This window comes from Typopeltis vanoorti, chromosome 21, assembly GCF_054136105.1.
Source record: "Typopeltis vanoorti isolate ZY-2024b chromosome 21, IOZ_Tvanoo_1.0, whole genome shotgun sequence".
NCBI lineage: Eukaryota > Metazoa > Arthropoda > Arachnida > Uropygi > Thelyphonidae > Typopeltis > Typopeltis vanoorti.
In genome coordinates this window covers 48,850,269-48,867,865 of record NC_143569.1, presented here as the reverse complement: position 1 = coordinate 48,867,865, position 17,597 = coordinate 48,850,269, and the positions used below count along the sequence as shown (strand labels likewise).

The 17,597-nt window shown below is 37.2% G+C and overlaps 1 protein-coding gene across 1 annotated transcript in view; it reads right to left on the bottom strand.

Moving 5' to 3' along the window:
* The window catches only part of LOC150094836 (coiled-coil domain-containing protein 39-like), a 350,814-nt gene that overhangs the window by 28,123 nt on the left and 305,094 nt on the right, over positions 1-17,597 (bottom strand). The window contains exon 18 of the mRNA XM_090411364.1: positions 5,766-6,070. Within this exon, the coding sequence (XP_090267490.1) occupies positions 5,766-6,070 (305 nt within the window). The remainder of the gene's footprint in view (positions 1-5,765; positions 6,071-17,597) is intronic.

Genomic DNA, 17,597 nt, shown 5'->3' with positions numbered 1-17,597 from the left:
AGGAAAACAAGTGCTCTCTGCCAGGTTGGCAGGAAAAATATCCAGAGGAAGACCAAGATATAGGTGGATTGATACAGTAAAAAGTACCTTAGAAGATAGAAATATAAGATCTGATAATGTTGGAGTCTTGACAGGTAACAGATTGATTTGGAGGAAAATTGTAGATAGGAAGTTAGTAATGATGTAAATTTTTCATGTAGTACTGTCATATGCTGTACACCCCTTGAGGGTACATATTAGGAATTTGATGATAATGACGATGGCAACTGTGGTTGATGGAGCTGTAATTGGTTTTCTGTTAAGAGAAGGAGTATGGTTTAGCTGTCTTTAAGTGTTGATGAATTTCACTTATGTTGGAATTTATGCTGTGGATGTTTGTGTTTCATTTTTGGTTTGTTATTAGATGAAAAGAAAGACATGCAGTGGGAGAAGATAGACTCATGAAGATGACACCTATATAGAGAGCAACCAGTCTGCAGGCTCGACATTGCCTCCCTCCCCCTCCGTCACACCACAATTTGTACTCTCTCACCAGGCATAGCGTCATTCATTTACACTGTATAAAGGGGGGAGGGGGGGGGAAGGCCATAGCAGATATTTGGCAAAACAACCAAACTTAATGCATGAAGTAAGAAAATAATTTTCATTTCCATATTAAGGTTTTGTAGGGTAGTAGAAATTTCAGATTACAATACACATTTTTTTATAATGTAAGTGGAACAAGAAATATGCTAAAAAATTCATCACTGAGGTGGAAAATGAAAGTAATTTTAATTTATTTCTCAATAAGAACTGAGATGATTTTTGTTGAGAATCATCTAAATGCTAACAATTACAATCCCATACTGCTTAGCCAACAGTCACCATCTCAATGTCATACATGCTCAGAAAATAAATTATACTATGCACAGCTGACTAGCTAGAATCACAAGAAATTAGAGACAATAATTAGTTTCAACTAGTAATATTGCTAATATTCTTGTCCCATCCAGTGTCATCTCCATCCAAGTGATTAACTATTATGGATGTCTACCGAGATCCATAATGTACAGTAGAAAAATAAGACGGTGAAGCTCTAATGTCTTCATCTCCCACCTCTGTATGAGACTGGATAATCATTTGATTGAAAACACTTGATAAAGGTTCCTCTCATCATGAACAAGATTCAAACCTGGGTCTTTCCAACCAAAGCGCTCATCTATACAAAATGAGCTACAGAGGCACTTTGTTAATATTAATGTATCTAAAAAGCTCTTCATATCAAACAGTCACAACCTAAAACCTACCAATGAAGAAACTCATAATTTAAATTTGCATATAAAATCTACATATAACACAAACTAAATAACAGTCTACTCAAGAATAGAACATAATAAGCAGTGGTGCACGTCATATTAGTAAACTTAAGTATGAACTTAATTAAGCATGAAAATCATCATGCTTAATAAATAGAGAAAACAGATGTAGACAAAAAATACTTCAGAAAAGGCAGATATGGCTGAGACTTTTAAACTGTTGAGAGGTAGTTACAAAGTTGACACTGGGGAGTTCTTTCGTATGGTGGAAGGAGTGAGGACAAAGGGCCATCTCTGAAAGTTATGAAAGGAAGTTTTGAGCAAGAGGATAAGGAATGGTTTCTTTGCATGGAGGATGGTTGAACTGTGGAATACATCGTCTGATAGTGGTGAGAGCACATCGGTCAATGGATTCAAGGAGTAGTATGACAGATTGTGTTTTCTTGGGTGGGCCTTGTGACTCCATGGAAGCCTGAATCATCATCATAATAAATATGAAGAAATGTTGTCTTGTTTAGTGTCAATAGCATGTTCTGCAAGTCCAGGCTGCTCGATCTCATGGTATTTAATATAAGATTTGTATTCTTCTAGCGGAATACAAGAAGAGCTTCCTGTTTATCCGAAATAAGATAACCCACAAGAGCAAGGAATCTGGTAGACTCCTGGATAATTGAGAAGTGGAAGCTTGCCCTCAGGAGAAGCGAGAAAGGTGGAGGTTTTTCTGCTGAGACAAAAGGCAACAAAAATATTCAGTGGTTTTAAAACTTTCGCTATGCATTCACTAATGCCATGGACATAACAATAGGAATGCGAGTTATTTCTCCTGCATTTGAAGAAGTAGAAATACCATAAATGTTAAAAGCTCTTTTGATGAAAGAATCCTTAAAACCATTAAATAAAATGGGAATTAATATCTTGTGCAATTCTTTCTGTAATGGTTTGTCTGAAGAACATAAAGAATGGGCATGATGTACTAATGTTTTAATAGTTCCAATCTTTTGACAAGGATGATGATGGCAGTCAGAATGGATATAACTGTCTGTATGAGTCTTCTTCCAAAAAACTGAAAAATGTAGGCTACCATCTGGTTGATGAAGAATTAAAATATCTAAAAGGTTAATTGCTTATTTACTTCTTCTAAGATAAATTGGATCCTGGGATGAAGTGCATATGGAATTTAGAAAGAAACCACTGTAACTCAGAGGAAGAGCCATTCCAAATTGAAAAAATATCATCCATACTGCATATTTGAACCAGTGAGTAAGTTTAGATGAAATGTTATCAAATATATGTTGTTCCAAGTGTTCCATAAAGAAGTTGGTGATTAGGAAAAATAGGATTGCCATGGCTGTTTGTTCAATTTGTTCTTAAAGAAGGCATAACCAGAATGTATTACAAAATCAAATACTTTAACAATATCTGAGGGAAATTCTTGAAGTAATTCAATAGTGTCAGAGAAAGGAACATTAGTAAACAAGGATACACTACACTAATCATAATATCTCAAGCATCCAAATGAAGATTAGACATTTTATTTTTAAAATCCCAAGTATTTTTTTTATATATATAAGTAGGAGTTCTTCTAGTTGGAAAAAATAACAGGACTTGTTTTGAATGTGCAAAAATTCTTTTTAGTGACAAGCCTCTATGTCCTAATCTCTCTTTCTCTGAATTTAAAGTGCTGAAATCATTGAAGAATAACAATTTAATTATTACTAAGGCTGACAAGGGAAAGGCTGTTGTTGTTGTTGTTCAAGATAGAAAAGAATATGAGAAAAAATGTCTCTATTACTTCGAAACTATTCAACTTAGAGACCCCTCCCATCTGATCTTGCCTGTAGGCAACTAAACAGACTTAATTATCTTATTGATAATGTTTCTACTTGGGATGAAGATGAAAAGAAAAAGCTTAAAACCTTCATTTGGTCGTCCACATAGATTGTCTGGACTTCCCAAAGTTCATAAACCAGGTATTCCATTAAGACCAGATGTAGGCCGTTTAAGATGTCCCACTTATAAATTTCTAGATTCTTATCTAATTTACTTGTTACTTCAACTTTTGGAGAGGTGGAGGAGATGAGAGATCTGGGAGTGATTGGAGATAGAAACTCGAAGTTTAGGGATCACATTGCTAAAACTGTAAGAACATCCCAACGATTATGGCAATAATTAGGAGGACATTGACACGCAAAAGCAGAGGGATTATGGTTCCCTTGTATAAGACTTCGATCAGGCTGCATATGGACTACTTACTGTGCACAGATTTGATCACCTGGTTTTCAGGGGGATGAGAATGTATTGGAGGAGGATTTACTAAATTAGTGTCAGATTTATAGAATGTCATATATGAGGAGATATTGAGAGAATACAATTTACAAAAGCCTAGTGAACAGAAGAAGAAGAAGAAGAAGAAAGGATATGAGTGAGACATATAAGTTGATGAGGGGTTATTACCAGATTAATGTGGAGAAGACATTTCATAGAGTGGAAGGAGGCAAGGATAGAACCAGAGATTATTGATGGCAGCTGTATAAGGATGATGTGAACAGGGGAGTGAGAAGGAGGTTCTTTGCATGGAGAGTGATTAGTGATAGGAATGCATTTCCTAAAAGGTGGAAATTGTGAATGAGTTTAAGGAATGGTTCAGCGATCTTTTGGCATGAGAGAGAATATAGACCTCCTGCGATGAGTCCTTTGACTCCATCATGGAGGTCAGATGTTAATAATAATAATAATAAAATACAGTACTATCTACTCTAGAGACTATGTTTGGTCTCTAGTGCTTTCTTTAGAACTTTAGTAAACATTTTTCTATGTAAAACGATATTCATTTTTATCGTCCATGACACCAGGTGGTGGTAACTAAATATAGCAAATTCCTCTGTACATTAACTGTATTTTGGACAAATCTGAAGACATCAATATCAACATATTAGTGATATTGTAATCAATAAATAAACTCCAATTCAAGAATTCATGAACTATCGATGCAAGAAGGATCAAAAGAAGAAAAGCAGAGCTAGCAGAATAATTAGAGAAGTAGTACCATATCAATATAACTGGCATTACTCCAACAAAGAAGATAAAATGAGATTGAGATTGAATAATGCCTGTTGAATCTCTGCTCAGGACATAGACAAGTCATTACTAGTCATCACATGGAGAGAACACACCAAAATAAGAAAAGTTTCACTATGTTATTACATAGTCCAGCTTGTCTGTCTGAAATGCTGAGTTCAAGAAAGTATTTTAGCTTTCAGCTAAAATACCCTTTAAGATGGTGCTTAAAGAGTTCTCAAATGAAAGGAATAAATTTTGTAAAGAAGAACTAGTATGTCTACTAGAATATTCATAAAAAAGGTAGGACACACTGAAGCCACTAAGAGTTTGTTCTCCTCTAATTGAGGGTTCTGTATAGTGGTTTTAAAAGTGTGTGGAGGTTTTTTTTTGTAATGCCTTTTCTTTCCAATGTGAGTTTGGATGTTAAGTGTTTAGCCTTCAGTAAAGAACTAAAGGCAGTTTAGGCAGTTGAGCTTGTAGTTTAAGAATAAGAATACAATTCAGTTGGCTAAATCCCAAATTGCCAGCCCATCCTTTAGTAAAGAATCCTGCAGTATCAGTAAAAAATAGAACTTTAAATTTGCTCGCTAACATCATAAGTTGTGAAGACATCACATCGAATAATGGTAATGTTGCAGAGAACCTCGACATGCAGAAATAGAGAGGTTATGATTCCATTGTATAAGGCCTTGATCAGGCCTCATATGGATTATTGTGCACAGATTTGGTCACTGGGTTTTCATGGTGACGAGGATATGTTGGAAAGGGTACAGAGAAGATTCACAAAGGTAGTCAGTGGTCTTTGGAATGTGGAGTACGAGGACATAGTAACTTACATTCTTGAGGACGAGAGAATGTAAGTTACAGAGCCTCATGAATAGGAGGAAGAAGGGGGGATATGATTGAGACATATAAACTGGTCAGGAGTTGTTATCAGATAGACATGGAAGAGATTTTTCATAGAATTGGAGAGGGAAGTAGAACAAGAGGCCATTGCTGGAAACTGTATAAGGAGGGTGTGAGCAAAGGAGTGAGAAGCATGTTCTTTGCATGGAGGGTGGTTGGTGAGTGGAATGCATTGCCTGAGTGTGTTGTGGATGTGGACACATTAAATCAGTTTAAGATGCGGTTGGATAAGCATTGTATGCAATAGTGAGTACCTCCCACGATGAGTCTCTGACTCCATGGAGGTCGGGTGTTGATAATAATAATAATAATAACTTGAGAAATTAATGTATGTAAAGATGTATAATTGCAACCTATGCCATATAAAAAAAATGTTTCTACCTTTCCTTCTGAATTAGTTAAAAAAAAAATATGAAAATTTAAACTTCATGAAATTTGTGTTAACAGAAACAACAAAAACCTATTCCTTTGGCTTCTAGATTTTTTTTAAAAGATGTAACTTACCTGTTCTGGAGGCTCATGTTCCAATATGTCTGTAATATCAAAGACAAGTCTATGATTTTGTCGATCTGCTCTGTTAAGTTTCTCCTGTTGGTCTGCCAATTCCTTACCAAGACTTTCTTCAGCTAATTCATTTTCTTCAAGTATCAGTATTAACTGTTGTATCTGAATGTTTAATGCATCAAGCTGTTCAGTCATTAATTTATTTTCAGTTTCAGTTTCAGAAACTTCATGTTCTTTTTCATAAAGTTTCACAGACAATTTATGCTGCTCCTCTTCAAGTGTTTTAAACCTTTGAATATCCTCATCTGTAAGCAATGGGGAGGGGGATTACAGTTGCAAAAAGGAGTAATATATTCCGCATATTAAGAAACAATATATCATCTTTAGATAAAATTCGCAAATAAAATCAATATTATACATATTTTAATCTGTGAATTACACAGCTAGCACACAGTTATATCTTATTTGTTTATATCTGAGGCAAAGCTGTTTAAACTTGAGCTAAGTCTTGGATGTTACTGACAAGTAACCATCTGCTCTATGTCAGAGTACAAAAACAAACAGTGAAATATTAACTGGTAAACAATATTACAGATCTATGCACAGTTAGACAATTCAGCAATGGAAATTCCCATATCTTTTTTTTTTGCCTTTATTAACTTTAATTTTTTTTTTCTTAATATCATGATCAAAATGTACAATTTCCATCATTCTTGTTAAGATAAATTCTTCTCACTATTCCATATATATGACACTGTTTAATTACAGATATTCCCTACGGGAGGTTCTAGAAAGTTCTGATAAACATCTAGAACAAAAATTATATTAAAGCAACTGCTATACCACAAGAAAGAACATACGAGGATATAAGAATATAAGAACATAAGTTACTTTCATAACTCTGCTACTAGTACAGTAGAATCCCTCTCTTAACCAGCAACAATGAGACTTTGCCAATTCCAGACCCAAGATTTTGCCAGATAATTGTATATATATTTCGAGAACTTACCTGTTCATGTTTTGTGATGCCATGTGTGTAGAAATTGCAGCATGTGAAGTTCGCTGGTCGTGTTTTTCGATCTGCCAGCCATAATTAAATAAATAACATCTGTCTGGAGCTGTTTCTCCTGGTATAATATTGGACCTCTGGTGACAGTGGATGGATGGATGCTAGCAGGGATGCAGAAGTTCTGAATAAACCTTCTATATGACCTAGTAATTACATCTGAGGATTTGGCTGTAACAAATGTGACCACATTGCCACCAATCGGTGAGAGTGATCATAGGATCTTGACTTGGGAGGTGGCTAAATGTGTGGAATTTTCAATTAAGGGTACATGTGGAATTATCGGGCTGGAAAGTATGACAAGCTTAGGAGTTTGATTGGTTCAGTGCCATGGCATGTACAACTTCAAGGACTAGAGGTTGATAGTGCATGGGAGGCAGTTAAGAAGTGTTTGCATGAAGCAATGGCTGACTGTATACATAAAGTCCGAATAATAAATCAAGTAAGGGTTAAATGGATGAATAACACCATTAAGCTTGAGCTGCAAAAAAAGAAACAACTATGGAGGGAATTTAAGGAGAAAGGTGACCGGCACGCACATGAACGGTATAAAGCGCAGGCCAGAAGGGTAACGAGTGTGGTAAGAAAAGCAAAAAAGGATTACGAAAGAACATTGGCCATGCAGGCTAAAGAGAATCCTAAACAGTTTTTTAGATATGTAGCAAGTAAAAGGAAAAATGTATATGGCAGAATGATTTTAAAGAAAATGCCGATGGTAGGGAGGTAACTGAATCAGTTGATATAGTTGAGTTACTGAGTAGTGAGCACTTTGCAAGTATATATCATCCAGGTGGTGTCATTGCAGAAACGAATAAACCAGTAGATTATACGGAAATTGTGGTGAATGAAGTGGAGGTGAGTAATCTATTGTATAACCTCAATGTCAATACATCCGTGGGATTGGATGGTATACTAGCTCGTGTCGTACGAGACGCAGCTAAAGAATTGTCAGTACCCTTGACCATTTTGTTTATTTTGAGTCTCGGGTCTGGGTTAGTCCCGAGGGGGTGGAAAGAGGGAAAAATAGTTCCACTGCATAAAGGTGGTTCCAAGACTGCTGTTGTAAATTATCGACCGATTAGCATATCAGGAATCATTGTCAAGGTCTTAGAGAAATTAGTCAAGAAAAGAATACAGGATTGGATAGATGAAAATAGGATATTGTATGGGGGACAGCATGGTTTTGTGAAGGGTAGATCATGCCTCAGTAACTTGCTCACATTTTATAACACAGTGACGGCTGAACTGGATAGAGGTAATGGGTTTACAGTGATACTACTGGATCTTGCCAAGGCCTTTGACAGGATACTACATGGAACCCTAATCAGTAAACTGGAGCAGATGGGGATAGATATAAGGTTGGTGAGATGGATAGGAGGGTGGTTGAAGGAGAGATACCAGAGAGTGGTTTATGCAGGAGTGGAGTCTAAAAGACGGCTTGTGACTAGTGGTGTGCCGCAGGGCTCTGTTCTTGGACCACTGCTTATCAATTTGTTCATCAATGATATAGGAAAGGATTTGAGAGGAAGTGTTCACTTGTTTGCTGATGATGCAAAGTTGGGTTGAGCAATTGTGAGCGCACAGGATGTCAAAATGTTACAGGATGATTTGGATAGTTTGGAGGACTGGACTAGGAAAAATGGATGTCAATTTAATGTGGCAAAGTGTAAGGTTATGCACTTTGGGGTGAAAAGAATAGCAGCAGTATATCGCATTGGTGGAACCGTACTCCAGGAGATTGATGAGGCCAGGGATTTGGGAGTGTTGGTGGATAGGGAATTGAAGTTTAGGAGGCACATTGCAAAAGTGACTAAATCAGCTCATCAAATCACTTGGCTTCTGATAAATACTTTAACATGCAGAGACAAACAAGTTGTTATTCCTCTGTATCGAGCCTTGATAAGACCCCATCTGGACTACTGTGCCCAGTTATGGGCACCATGGTTTCTTCATGATGGGGAGGTAGTGGAGAGGATCTAGAGACGAGTGACCAAGATGATAGAGGGACTGTGGAATGAACCTTATGAGAATAGGTTGAAGATTTGTGGGTTGCAGAGATTGGACGATAGGCGAAGGAGGGGTGATATGATTGAGACATTCAAATTACTGAAGGGTTTCTACAAGATTGATCCAGAAGATATTTTTGAAAATATGACTGGTGGTGGGAGGACTAGGGGCCATGCATGGAAGCTGGGCAAGAGCGTGGTTGACAAGGGTGTTAGAGCTAGGTTTTTTACTTGGAGAGTGGTGAATGAGCGGAATAAGCTTCCAGAGTCTGTTGTGGGTTGCCTTGAACTCATTCACGGTTGTGCTACGACCGTGAATGAGTTCAAGGCAAGGTATGATAGATACTGTGTCAATGTCAAATAGTTGTTCTTGACATGATGTTAGGGCCTCCCTCGATGAGTCTGTTGACTCCTTGGAGTTGCCCGGAACAATAATAATAATAATATATTGTATAACACATGATTATCTGTTCCACGATGCAGAAAGAAATGTGATTCCATGGAATAAACCCATATCCATTTCAAAATGACAATACAACATGCCATACTCGTAACATGGTTTGAGGTAAATGATATGGAAAAAAAACTGGGGTTCCAATCTCAACATAACCATCTTTTGGAGCATTGGGCATTGGAAAAACCACTGCATCCATCAACAGTACATTGATTGGTTGGTTGGTACAAAATACTGAACTCACATCATGGCAGTTAAGTGAGGTGAAAGGGTGAATGAGATGATTGTGATGGTGGGCACAAATAACTTGAGAGGCAGTGTGAATCGGATGGCAAGAGATCTCAGGTTCATGCTTAAGGTTGTATGGAAGAAGAAGAGAGGAAAAATAGCGAGTGTGTTGCTCAGGCATGATAAAGCAGAGCTGAGGAGAAGAGTAACAATAATGAATAGTATAATAGCCAGAATGTGTGGAAAGAGAGTCTTGGATTACGTGGATACTTGGAAGGCATTTGAGGACAGAAAGGAACTGTATTCGAGAGATGGCATGCATCTGAATGAGGAAGGATGCAGGCATTTGGAGAGAATGTCGTTTTCCGAACAATTCAGTGTGTCAATGCAGGGAAACTAGAATTATTAGCGTAGATGGTTGCAGGGGTAGCCTCTTGTGGAAATAGTCACTTGGGAGAATGGGGAATATATCATGTAATGCTGAATAAAGTGGAGTCTAGAGGGGATAATGATAAGTATAGAAACAATGCCTTGATTCTTTATCAATATCGAGCATCTGGAATGAAAAAAGATGAATTGGTGGTGCTGATAGCATCAGCCTATCCAAAGATTATTGAGATCTCTGAGACATGGTCTACAGGAGATGATATACTGAGAGGAATAGAAGCAGCAGGGTATAGCATTTTTTGACAGGATAGGAAGGGAAAACACAGGGGTGGAGAATTGCTTATGATCAGTGATGAGTTGTGTCCTCTCAGAGCGAAGGATTTGGAAGGCAATGGCACTAATGGTTTTGAAAGCATATGGTGTGAGGTAGAGGTGGGCAGGACAGGATTAGTGGAGTGTTGCTATAAGCCAAGGAGCATAGAGGGTGAAGAGCAGAAGATGTTTAGGCAGTTGAGCTTGTAGTTTAAGAATAAGAATACAATTCAGTTGGCTAAATCCTAAATTGCCAGCCCATCCTCATTTGTTCAGTATACGGGTAGATACCTAATGGAATGTACCACGAGAAGGTGAGGATTAGACATTAGGTCAAAAGCCCTGGTTGGTTCTCACGTTCCTTTAAAGACTATGTGGAGGTCTCCTCTCAGTTATACAGCTTTGACCCTTAAGCACCACTAATGAAAATATATTTTGCTTAATTTAAAAACATTATTATTATCCTTGGAGTTGCCCATGGGCAACTCCAAGGATTCCTTAGACTCACAGCAGAGGCCCTAAACATCACAAGAACTATCCAACATTTGCACAGCATTTTATTTTATTTTGAACATATCATTATATTTTACTTTGAACTCATTCAGTGATGGCACCCACAACAGACTTTGCAACCTATTCCACTCATTCACTATTCTCCAAACAAAAAAACTAGTTCTAACACCCTTGCTAACTACACTTTTACTCAGTTTCCATGAATGGCCCCTAGTTCTCCCACCAACACACCTGTTCTGAAAAACTTCCTCTGAATTAACCTTGTAAAAACCCCTCAGCAATTTGTATGTCTCAATCATATCACCCCTTTTCCACCTATTGACCAGTTTCTGTAACCTAAAATTCTTCAATCTGCTCTCGTAAGGTTCATTCCATACACCTGCAACCATCCTGGTCACTCGCCTCTGGATCCTCTCCACCTCCTCCTCATCACCAAGAAACCATGGCAGCCAGATCTGCATGCAGTAGTCAAGATAGGGTCTTATCAAGGTTCAACAAAGAGGCAAATAACCTGCTTGTCTCTGCTTATCAAAGTGTTCATCAGTAACCAAGTGATCTGATGAGTGGCTTTAGCCACTTTTGCTATATGTCCCCTAAACTTTAACTCCCTGTCTACTAACACTCCCAATTCTCTGGCTTCATCAATATTCTGGAGTACAGTTCCACCAATGTGGTATACAGCTGAAAATCTATTTCATCCCAAAATGCATAACCTTACACTTTGCCACATTAAACTGACATCCATTCTCCTTTACCCATTCTGTCAATCTATACAAATCATCCAGCAAAATTTTGACATCATTTGCATTAACTATTGCGCTGCCCAACTTTGCATTATCGACAAATAACTGAACAGTTCCTCTCAGATCCTTTCCTATATTGTTAATGAACAAATTAAACAGTAGTAGTCCAAGAACAGAACCCTGCAGCACACCACTAATCACAGGCATTCTTTTGGACTCTATTCCTGAATAAACTACTCTCTGATATCTCTCCATCAACCACCCTCCTATCCATCTCACCAATCCTATATCCATTTTCACGTGCTTCGGTTTACTGATTAGAAATCCATGTGGTATCCTGTCAAAGGCCTTTGCAAAGTCCAGCAGTATCACTGTAAACCCATTACCTTTATCCAACTCAGCTGTCACTGTATTATAAAACATGAGCAACTTACTGAGGCATGACCTACCCTTCACAAAACCATGCTGCTTCCCACACAGTATCTCATTTCCATCTATCTATTCCTGTATTTTGCTCTTGACCAAAATCTCACAGGCCTTCTTTTGGACTCTATTCCTGAATAACTCTATTCTAATACTTTGACAACAACTCCTGATCTGCTGATTGGTCGGTAATTTGCAATATCAGTCTTGGAGCCTCCTTATGCAATGGAACTATTTTCCCCTCTTTCTGCTCCCTTGTGATTAACCTAGAGCTGAGACTTAGATTAAACAATATAGTCAAGAGCACTAACAATTCACTCACCGTTTCACAAAACTCGAGCTGGCATACCATCCAATCCCACAGCTGTATTTCACATTACGGTTCTGTAATATGCTATGTACCTCCATTTCATTTGCCTCAATCCCTGTATAAGCCTTCGGCTTTCTCATTTCTGCAATATCACCACCTGTATTATATACTCTTACAAAATGTTCACTTAGTAATTCTACTATTTGGGCTGATTCAGTTACCTCCTTATCATCAGCATTCCTTAAAATCATTCTCCTATATACATTCTTTCTTTAACTTGCAGCAAATCAAAAGAACTGTTTGGGATTCTCTTTAACCCGCATTGCTAATTTCCTTTCATAATATGTTTATGCCTTTCTTACCACACTAGTTATCCTTCTGGCCTGTGCCTTGTATACTGTTCATGTGACTGCAGGTTATCTTTCTCCTTAAATTCCATCCACAATTGTTTCCTTTCTTTTGCAGCTCCAGCTTGATGATGATGATATTCATCCATTTAATTCCCACCTGATGGAAGTTTTTTTCACTTGGCTATGCTACCAATTATATATTTAGTTTACTCCTTTATCCAAGTATAAGCAAACAAAGTTTGCACCTGAAGTATTTTCAGGACTGGGGCAACTCGTGGCAAAGGTGGTATAACTTCTCATCACTTGCCTTAGTGATGAGAAGTTATATCCCATAATGCAAAGCACATTTCCTTGCAGACATGTATAATGCTATGCATTAAGGGAAGGGTCACTACCCAAACCAGTTTCGACCTTTATTGAGGTCTCATTTGTGGGAACCAGACCCAGAGGTGGTGATACTAAGGTGGAAGTAATGGAGAAGTCATATTTCCATATAACAGTTGCCAAAAGGTGTCACACCTTATTATTAAAATTCTCTGGATTAGAGATAAGTTGATGGAAGTTGATTTTTTCATTTGGCTATGCTACAGGTGCAAACTTCAGGTGCAAATTTTGTTTGCTTACACTTGGATAAAGGATTAAACCAAATATATCGTTGGTAGCATAGCCAAGTAAAAAAACTTCCATCAACTTATCTCTAATCCAGAGAATTTTAATAATAAGAGTCTGGCTCCCACTGATGAGACCTCAATAAAGGTCGAAACCTGTCTGGGTAGTGACCATTCCCTTAATGCATAGCATTATACATGTCGGCAAGGAGATGTGCTTTGCATTATGGAATACTAAGGCTAGTGATGAGAAGTTATACCACCTTTGCCATGAGGTGCCCCAATCCTGAAAATACTTCATTCACAAACTTTATTTGCATACACTTGGATAAAGGATTAAACCAAATATAAAATTGGTAACTCTCACCTGATTTTAATCTCCTGACTCGAAGTATGCAGTCAGCCATTACCTTCTTCAAACACTCCTTTACCACTTCCCATGAACTATCAACATATATCCCATCTTAATTAAAAATTCCACACATTTGGCCACCCCTCAAGTCAAGACCATATGATCATTCTCACCAATTTGTTGCATGATCATATTTGTTATAGACATTCTCAGATGCAATTACTAGATTGAGCACTCTTGAATCCCTAGTATATCCATTACATACTGTCTCTGGTAATTATCCCTTATTAATTGCATAAATTCCATTTCCTTCCTCCATGTGTCTTCTCTTCCTTCCAATCTATGTTCCCATAGTTGAAATCCCCCATAATAATTATCAGTCCTCCACTCATTGTCTATTTGCCAATGCAAACTATCTCCATCTTTTCCATCCACTGGCCTATAGCAGCATCCAACTGTATATTTTGTTCTGATAGCATCAATATCATACCAGATAACCTCAAATGTGCTATTTTCCCTGGCTGGCAGTTGAACTTCTCTCTGGTTGCAGTGTAAAATATCACAAGAAATTATTTTTTGAATAGAATTTTCGCTAGAGATTTTACAATTGTTTTTAGAAAAAATGTACTTAGTAAGATATAAAAAATGTAAAAGAATGATTTGCTGTTAAGAGGGCACCCACACTTTAGACTTGTTGTTAAAAGCTTAATAAGAGTTAAGCCGGATTAGCGCCGAAGACCACCGAAATCGTAGGGTCAAGTGGCCAGCGATGACGTCAGTTCTTTCATTGCTTCTGGCTAATCCTGGAATACTCTGAATTTAGAATAAACGACTGAGAATAGAATAAAAGGTAATGCAGCAGGTGGTTCTAGGCTTTTTTGGTCCTTGGTCTCTTGCGTGGGTCTTCACCTGTGAGGTCAGCGGGAGCTCCTTCCTGCAATCCAGGAGGATCGTTTTCCCGCCGTCATTGCCCGATGTTCACCGCCACCGGCTCGCTCTAGGCTCCCGGTAGCTACGGCAGAGCCCCAGCACATCCGACGAAGGAAAGTTTTCAAGAGCTGACCATACGGAAGACATTCCAGTTTCAATATGTATTACCGAATATAAGTCAGACTTTCCTCTCGAGATTGTTAGCAAGTAAGCCATTATTTTGTTATAATGTGTTATGTGAATGCACCTCGAAATTGTAAAGGATTGAGAGAGGTTACTTGTTAACTAGCAGATAAATTGAATGTGAAATATCGGAAGTATATGTATTGTTAAGTATGTCTAATTCACAGACAGATTGTGATAGTGTCTGAATTAGTATTATTTAAGTTTTGAATGTATTGGAAGAAAGTTAATGTAATCCCTCCTGGAATATGCATATGTATGCATGATTATAAGCCAAGTAGTGTCCTAGAAGACACTTTTATTTCAAGGCACTATAGGTTTTCTGTTAGTGAATGTACTATAGTTTCTGTTGCTTAAATAGCAAGTTGTTTTGTGTGTAAAAGTGCCTTTGATTAAGTTAATCTTTTCTTAACGCTTATATGCTCTGTATCATATCTTTTAGATTGATAATAAACATGTTTTTGTTTTGTAATTACCTGGTTCTCATTCCTTAGCCAATGCACTATCCCAAAAATATTAATGAGCCTGCGGGAGTAGAATACAGTAACGAGCACGACTTGCATATAAAGAATTTGTATAGAAGTGTTAAATTAATTTTGTCATCTTCTCGCCCTGACTTTCAAACATAAAAAGATCAAATAAGTGGCGCAGCCGTTACGAATAAATAAATTTCTTAATTGATATTGTGCGATTGCTCAGGGACTGTAAAGTTAAATAGACTTACAACACCAGGTCTAACTAACCACAGAAAAAGGTGGGGAAAGAATAAGTTTAAGTAAGATCGTAGATAAATAAGTCAGAATAAGATAATGTCAAGAAAAGACATATATTTAGAGCAGTTCATCGGCTATCATTAATAACACTCTTCCTCCCACTCTTCTCTCTCTATCCTCCCTGAACACACTATACCCTTCACATTCTGTCCCACTAACTATATCATCTTCTGTTAGCCATGTCAATGCCAATAACCTTTGGTCAGGATGAGCCAACCAATACCATAAATCCCTCCTGCTTGTTCCGAATGCTCCTGACATTAGTGTACATAAAGTGTAAAAGCCCCTTAGACCCACTGCTATTCTGATGCTTTATACTAACTATCCCATTCTCGTTTGTTATCAGTGGTACTAACTTAGGCATATTATACACATTCTTACACTCAACTGCCTTGCTGATGTCTGAATATCCACTGAGCAGTCCCGATTCTGCACATCCACTTTCACTTCATTCAACAACACTTTTTCCCGTCTTCGAACACCAAATCCATTCAGATGCAAACCATATTTCTTGTATAACTCCTTTCGCTCATCAAACTCACTCCACACTATGTATAGACTATGTCACAAAATTCATAAAAATATAAGAGATAAAATTATTTTGCAAAAAACAGTTTTTCTATTAAACTGTTTTAATAAAATTTAAATCATCCACAAAAAAAGTGACACAATTCTCAATTCCTGGTATGTATCTTCAATATGCTATGTACACAGTGCAGAACACTAAGACAGCACTAGATTATTAAGTTTGCATCATTACTAGCTTTCTATTAACAATTTTCTTCCAAAGTAACATTTGTCAAGAGTTGGTTAAATTGTTCAAATATTACATTTCAGTCATCTATAACACTTCTAATTGTGCCGATCCACCTAGATCTTTGTCATTCTCCAGATCTATTTCCTCTCATAAAACTCCTGTTTTGCTAAACTTTCCTTTCCATTCTGTATTAAGTGAATATATCAGTATAGATTAGTTCTACTCACACACCCTTTTTTATTATTTTATTTTAAATATGATTTTGCCATTGATGAATCTGTTCACTCCTCTCATTTTTCTCAGATCCCTCATATATCCATAGTCTATACATAGTCTGAGACCCACTTAACCAAATTCTCATATCCATAAGTTAAAAATAGTTTAAAACAACCAATAGCTTGTAAACTGATAGTTAAATGTCTTGGCTGATTTCCCTCTTATTCCATATAGCTGCTCTCCAACTAACAGGGGTATGGGTTTTGAATCATGTCGTGGGCATGGATGTTTGCAATCGTCTTTAGGTGGAAGATCAATTTTTTCATGTAAAACCACTGCCATACTTGTTGGAAGACTGAACTGGCTTGAATAACGTTCCATGTTTGGTCTGTATGGCAGTGTTTTCAGACTATGTGTAAAGTAAATAAAACAATACAATAAATAAATAAAATAGAAAAAAATCCTAACCCACCCACTTACAAATTTACAACCTTTCATAAGCGGGAGTTATATATGTATATAATGTACATTCACTATATGATTGTAGCATTTTAACCAGCATTCCTCTTGGCACCTTATCATATGATATTTTCTAGATCCACAAAACTTAAATATGGATAACTGTCATATTTCCAAGATTTTTTAACTACTTGTCTTAAATGGGTTCCCTAAGGGTCAATGCTAGATAACTGGGAAGAGTTTTGACATAGCTTGTAAGGAATGCAGAGATGACTAGGCTTCTAGCCCAATGTTTAATGCTTATCTTCTCATAGTGCACCATGTTATTAGGTATCCACTCAGATAATGAATTAGATTGATTGGCAATTTGGGACTTAGATGAATAAACTGTTTTTTGTATTGGTTCTTAAACCACAAACAAAAATGAGAATACAATGGAATGAAACATCATAATGATTGGGTAAACAGGGCCCCTAACTGTTTTTGGAGGAATCACAGCAAACAGTGAAGAGTCAGCCAAGGGAATAATCTCATACTCAGCAAAACTATAGATAAGCACTGTCAGCATGAGAAATATCACTGGAACAGATGTGGAACTTGCTGAATCAGAAAAATATTGGATTAAGATGAAGAAGACTAAAACATTGGAGATATGCCAAATAATATGTTATATTTGGGCAATGGTGATCAGGGAAAGGAAAGCATAACTATAGTATTCAACATTAACTTTGAAGATAAACTTGAACAACATGCAGTTTATTT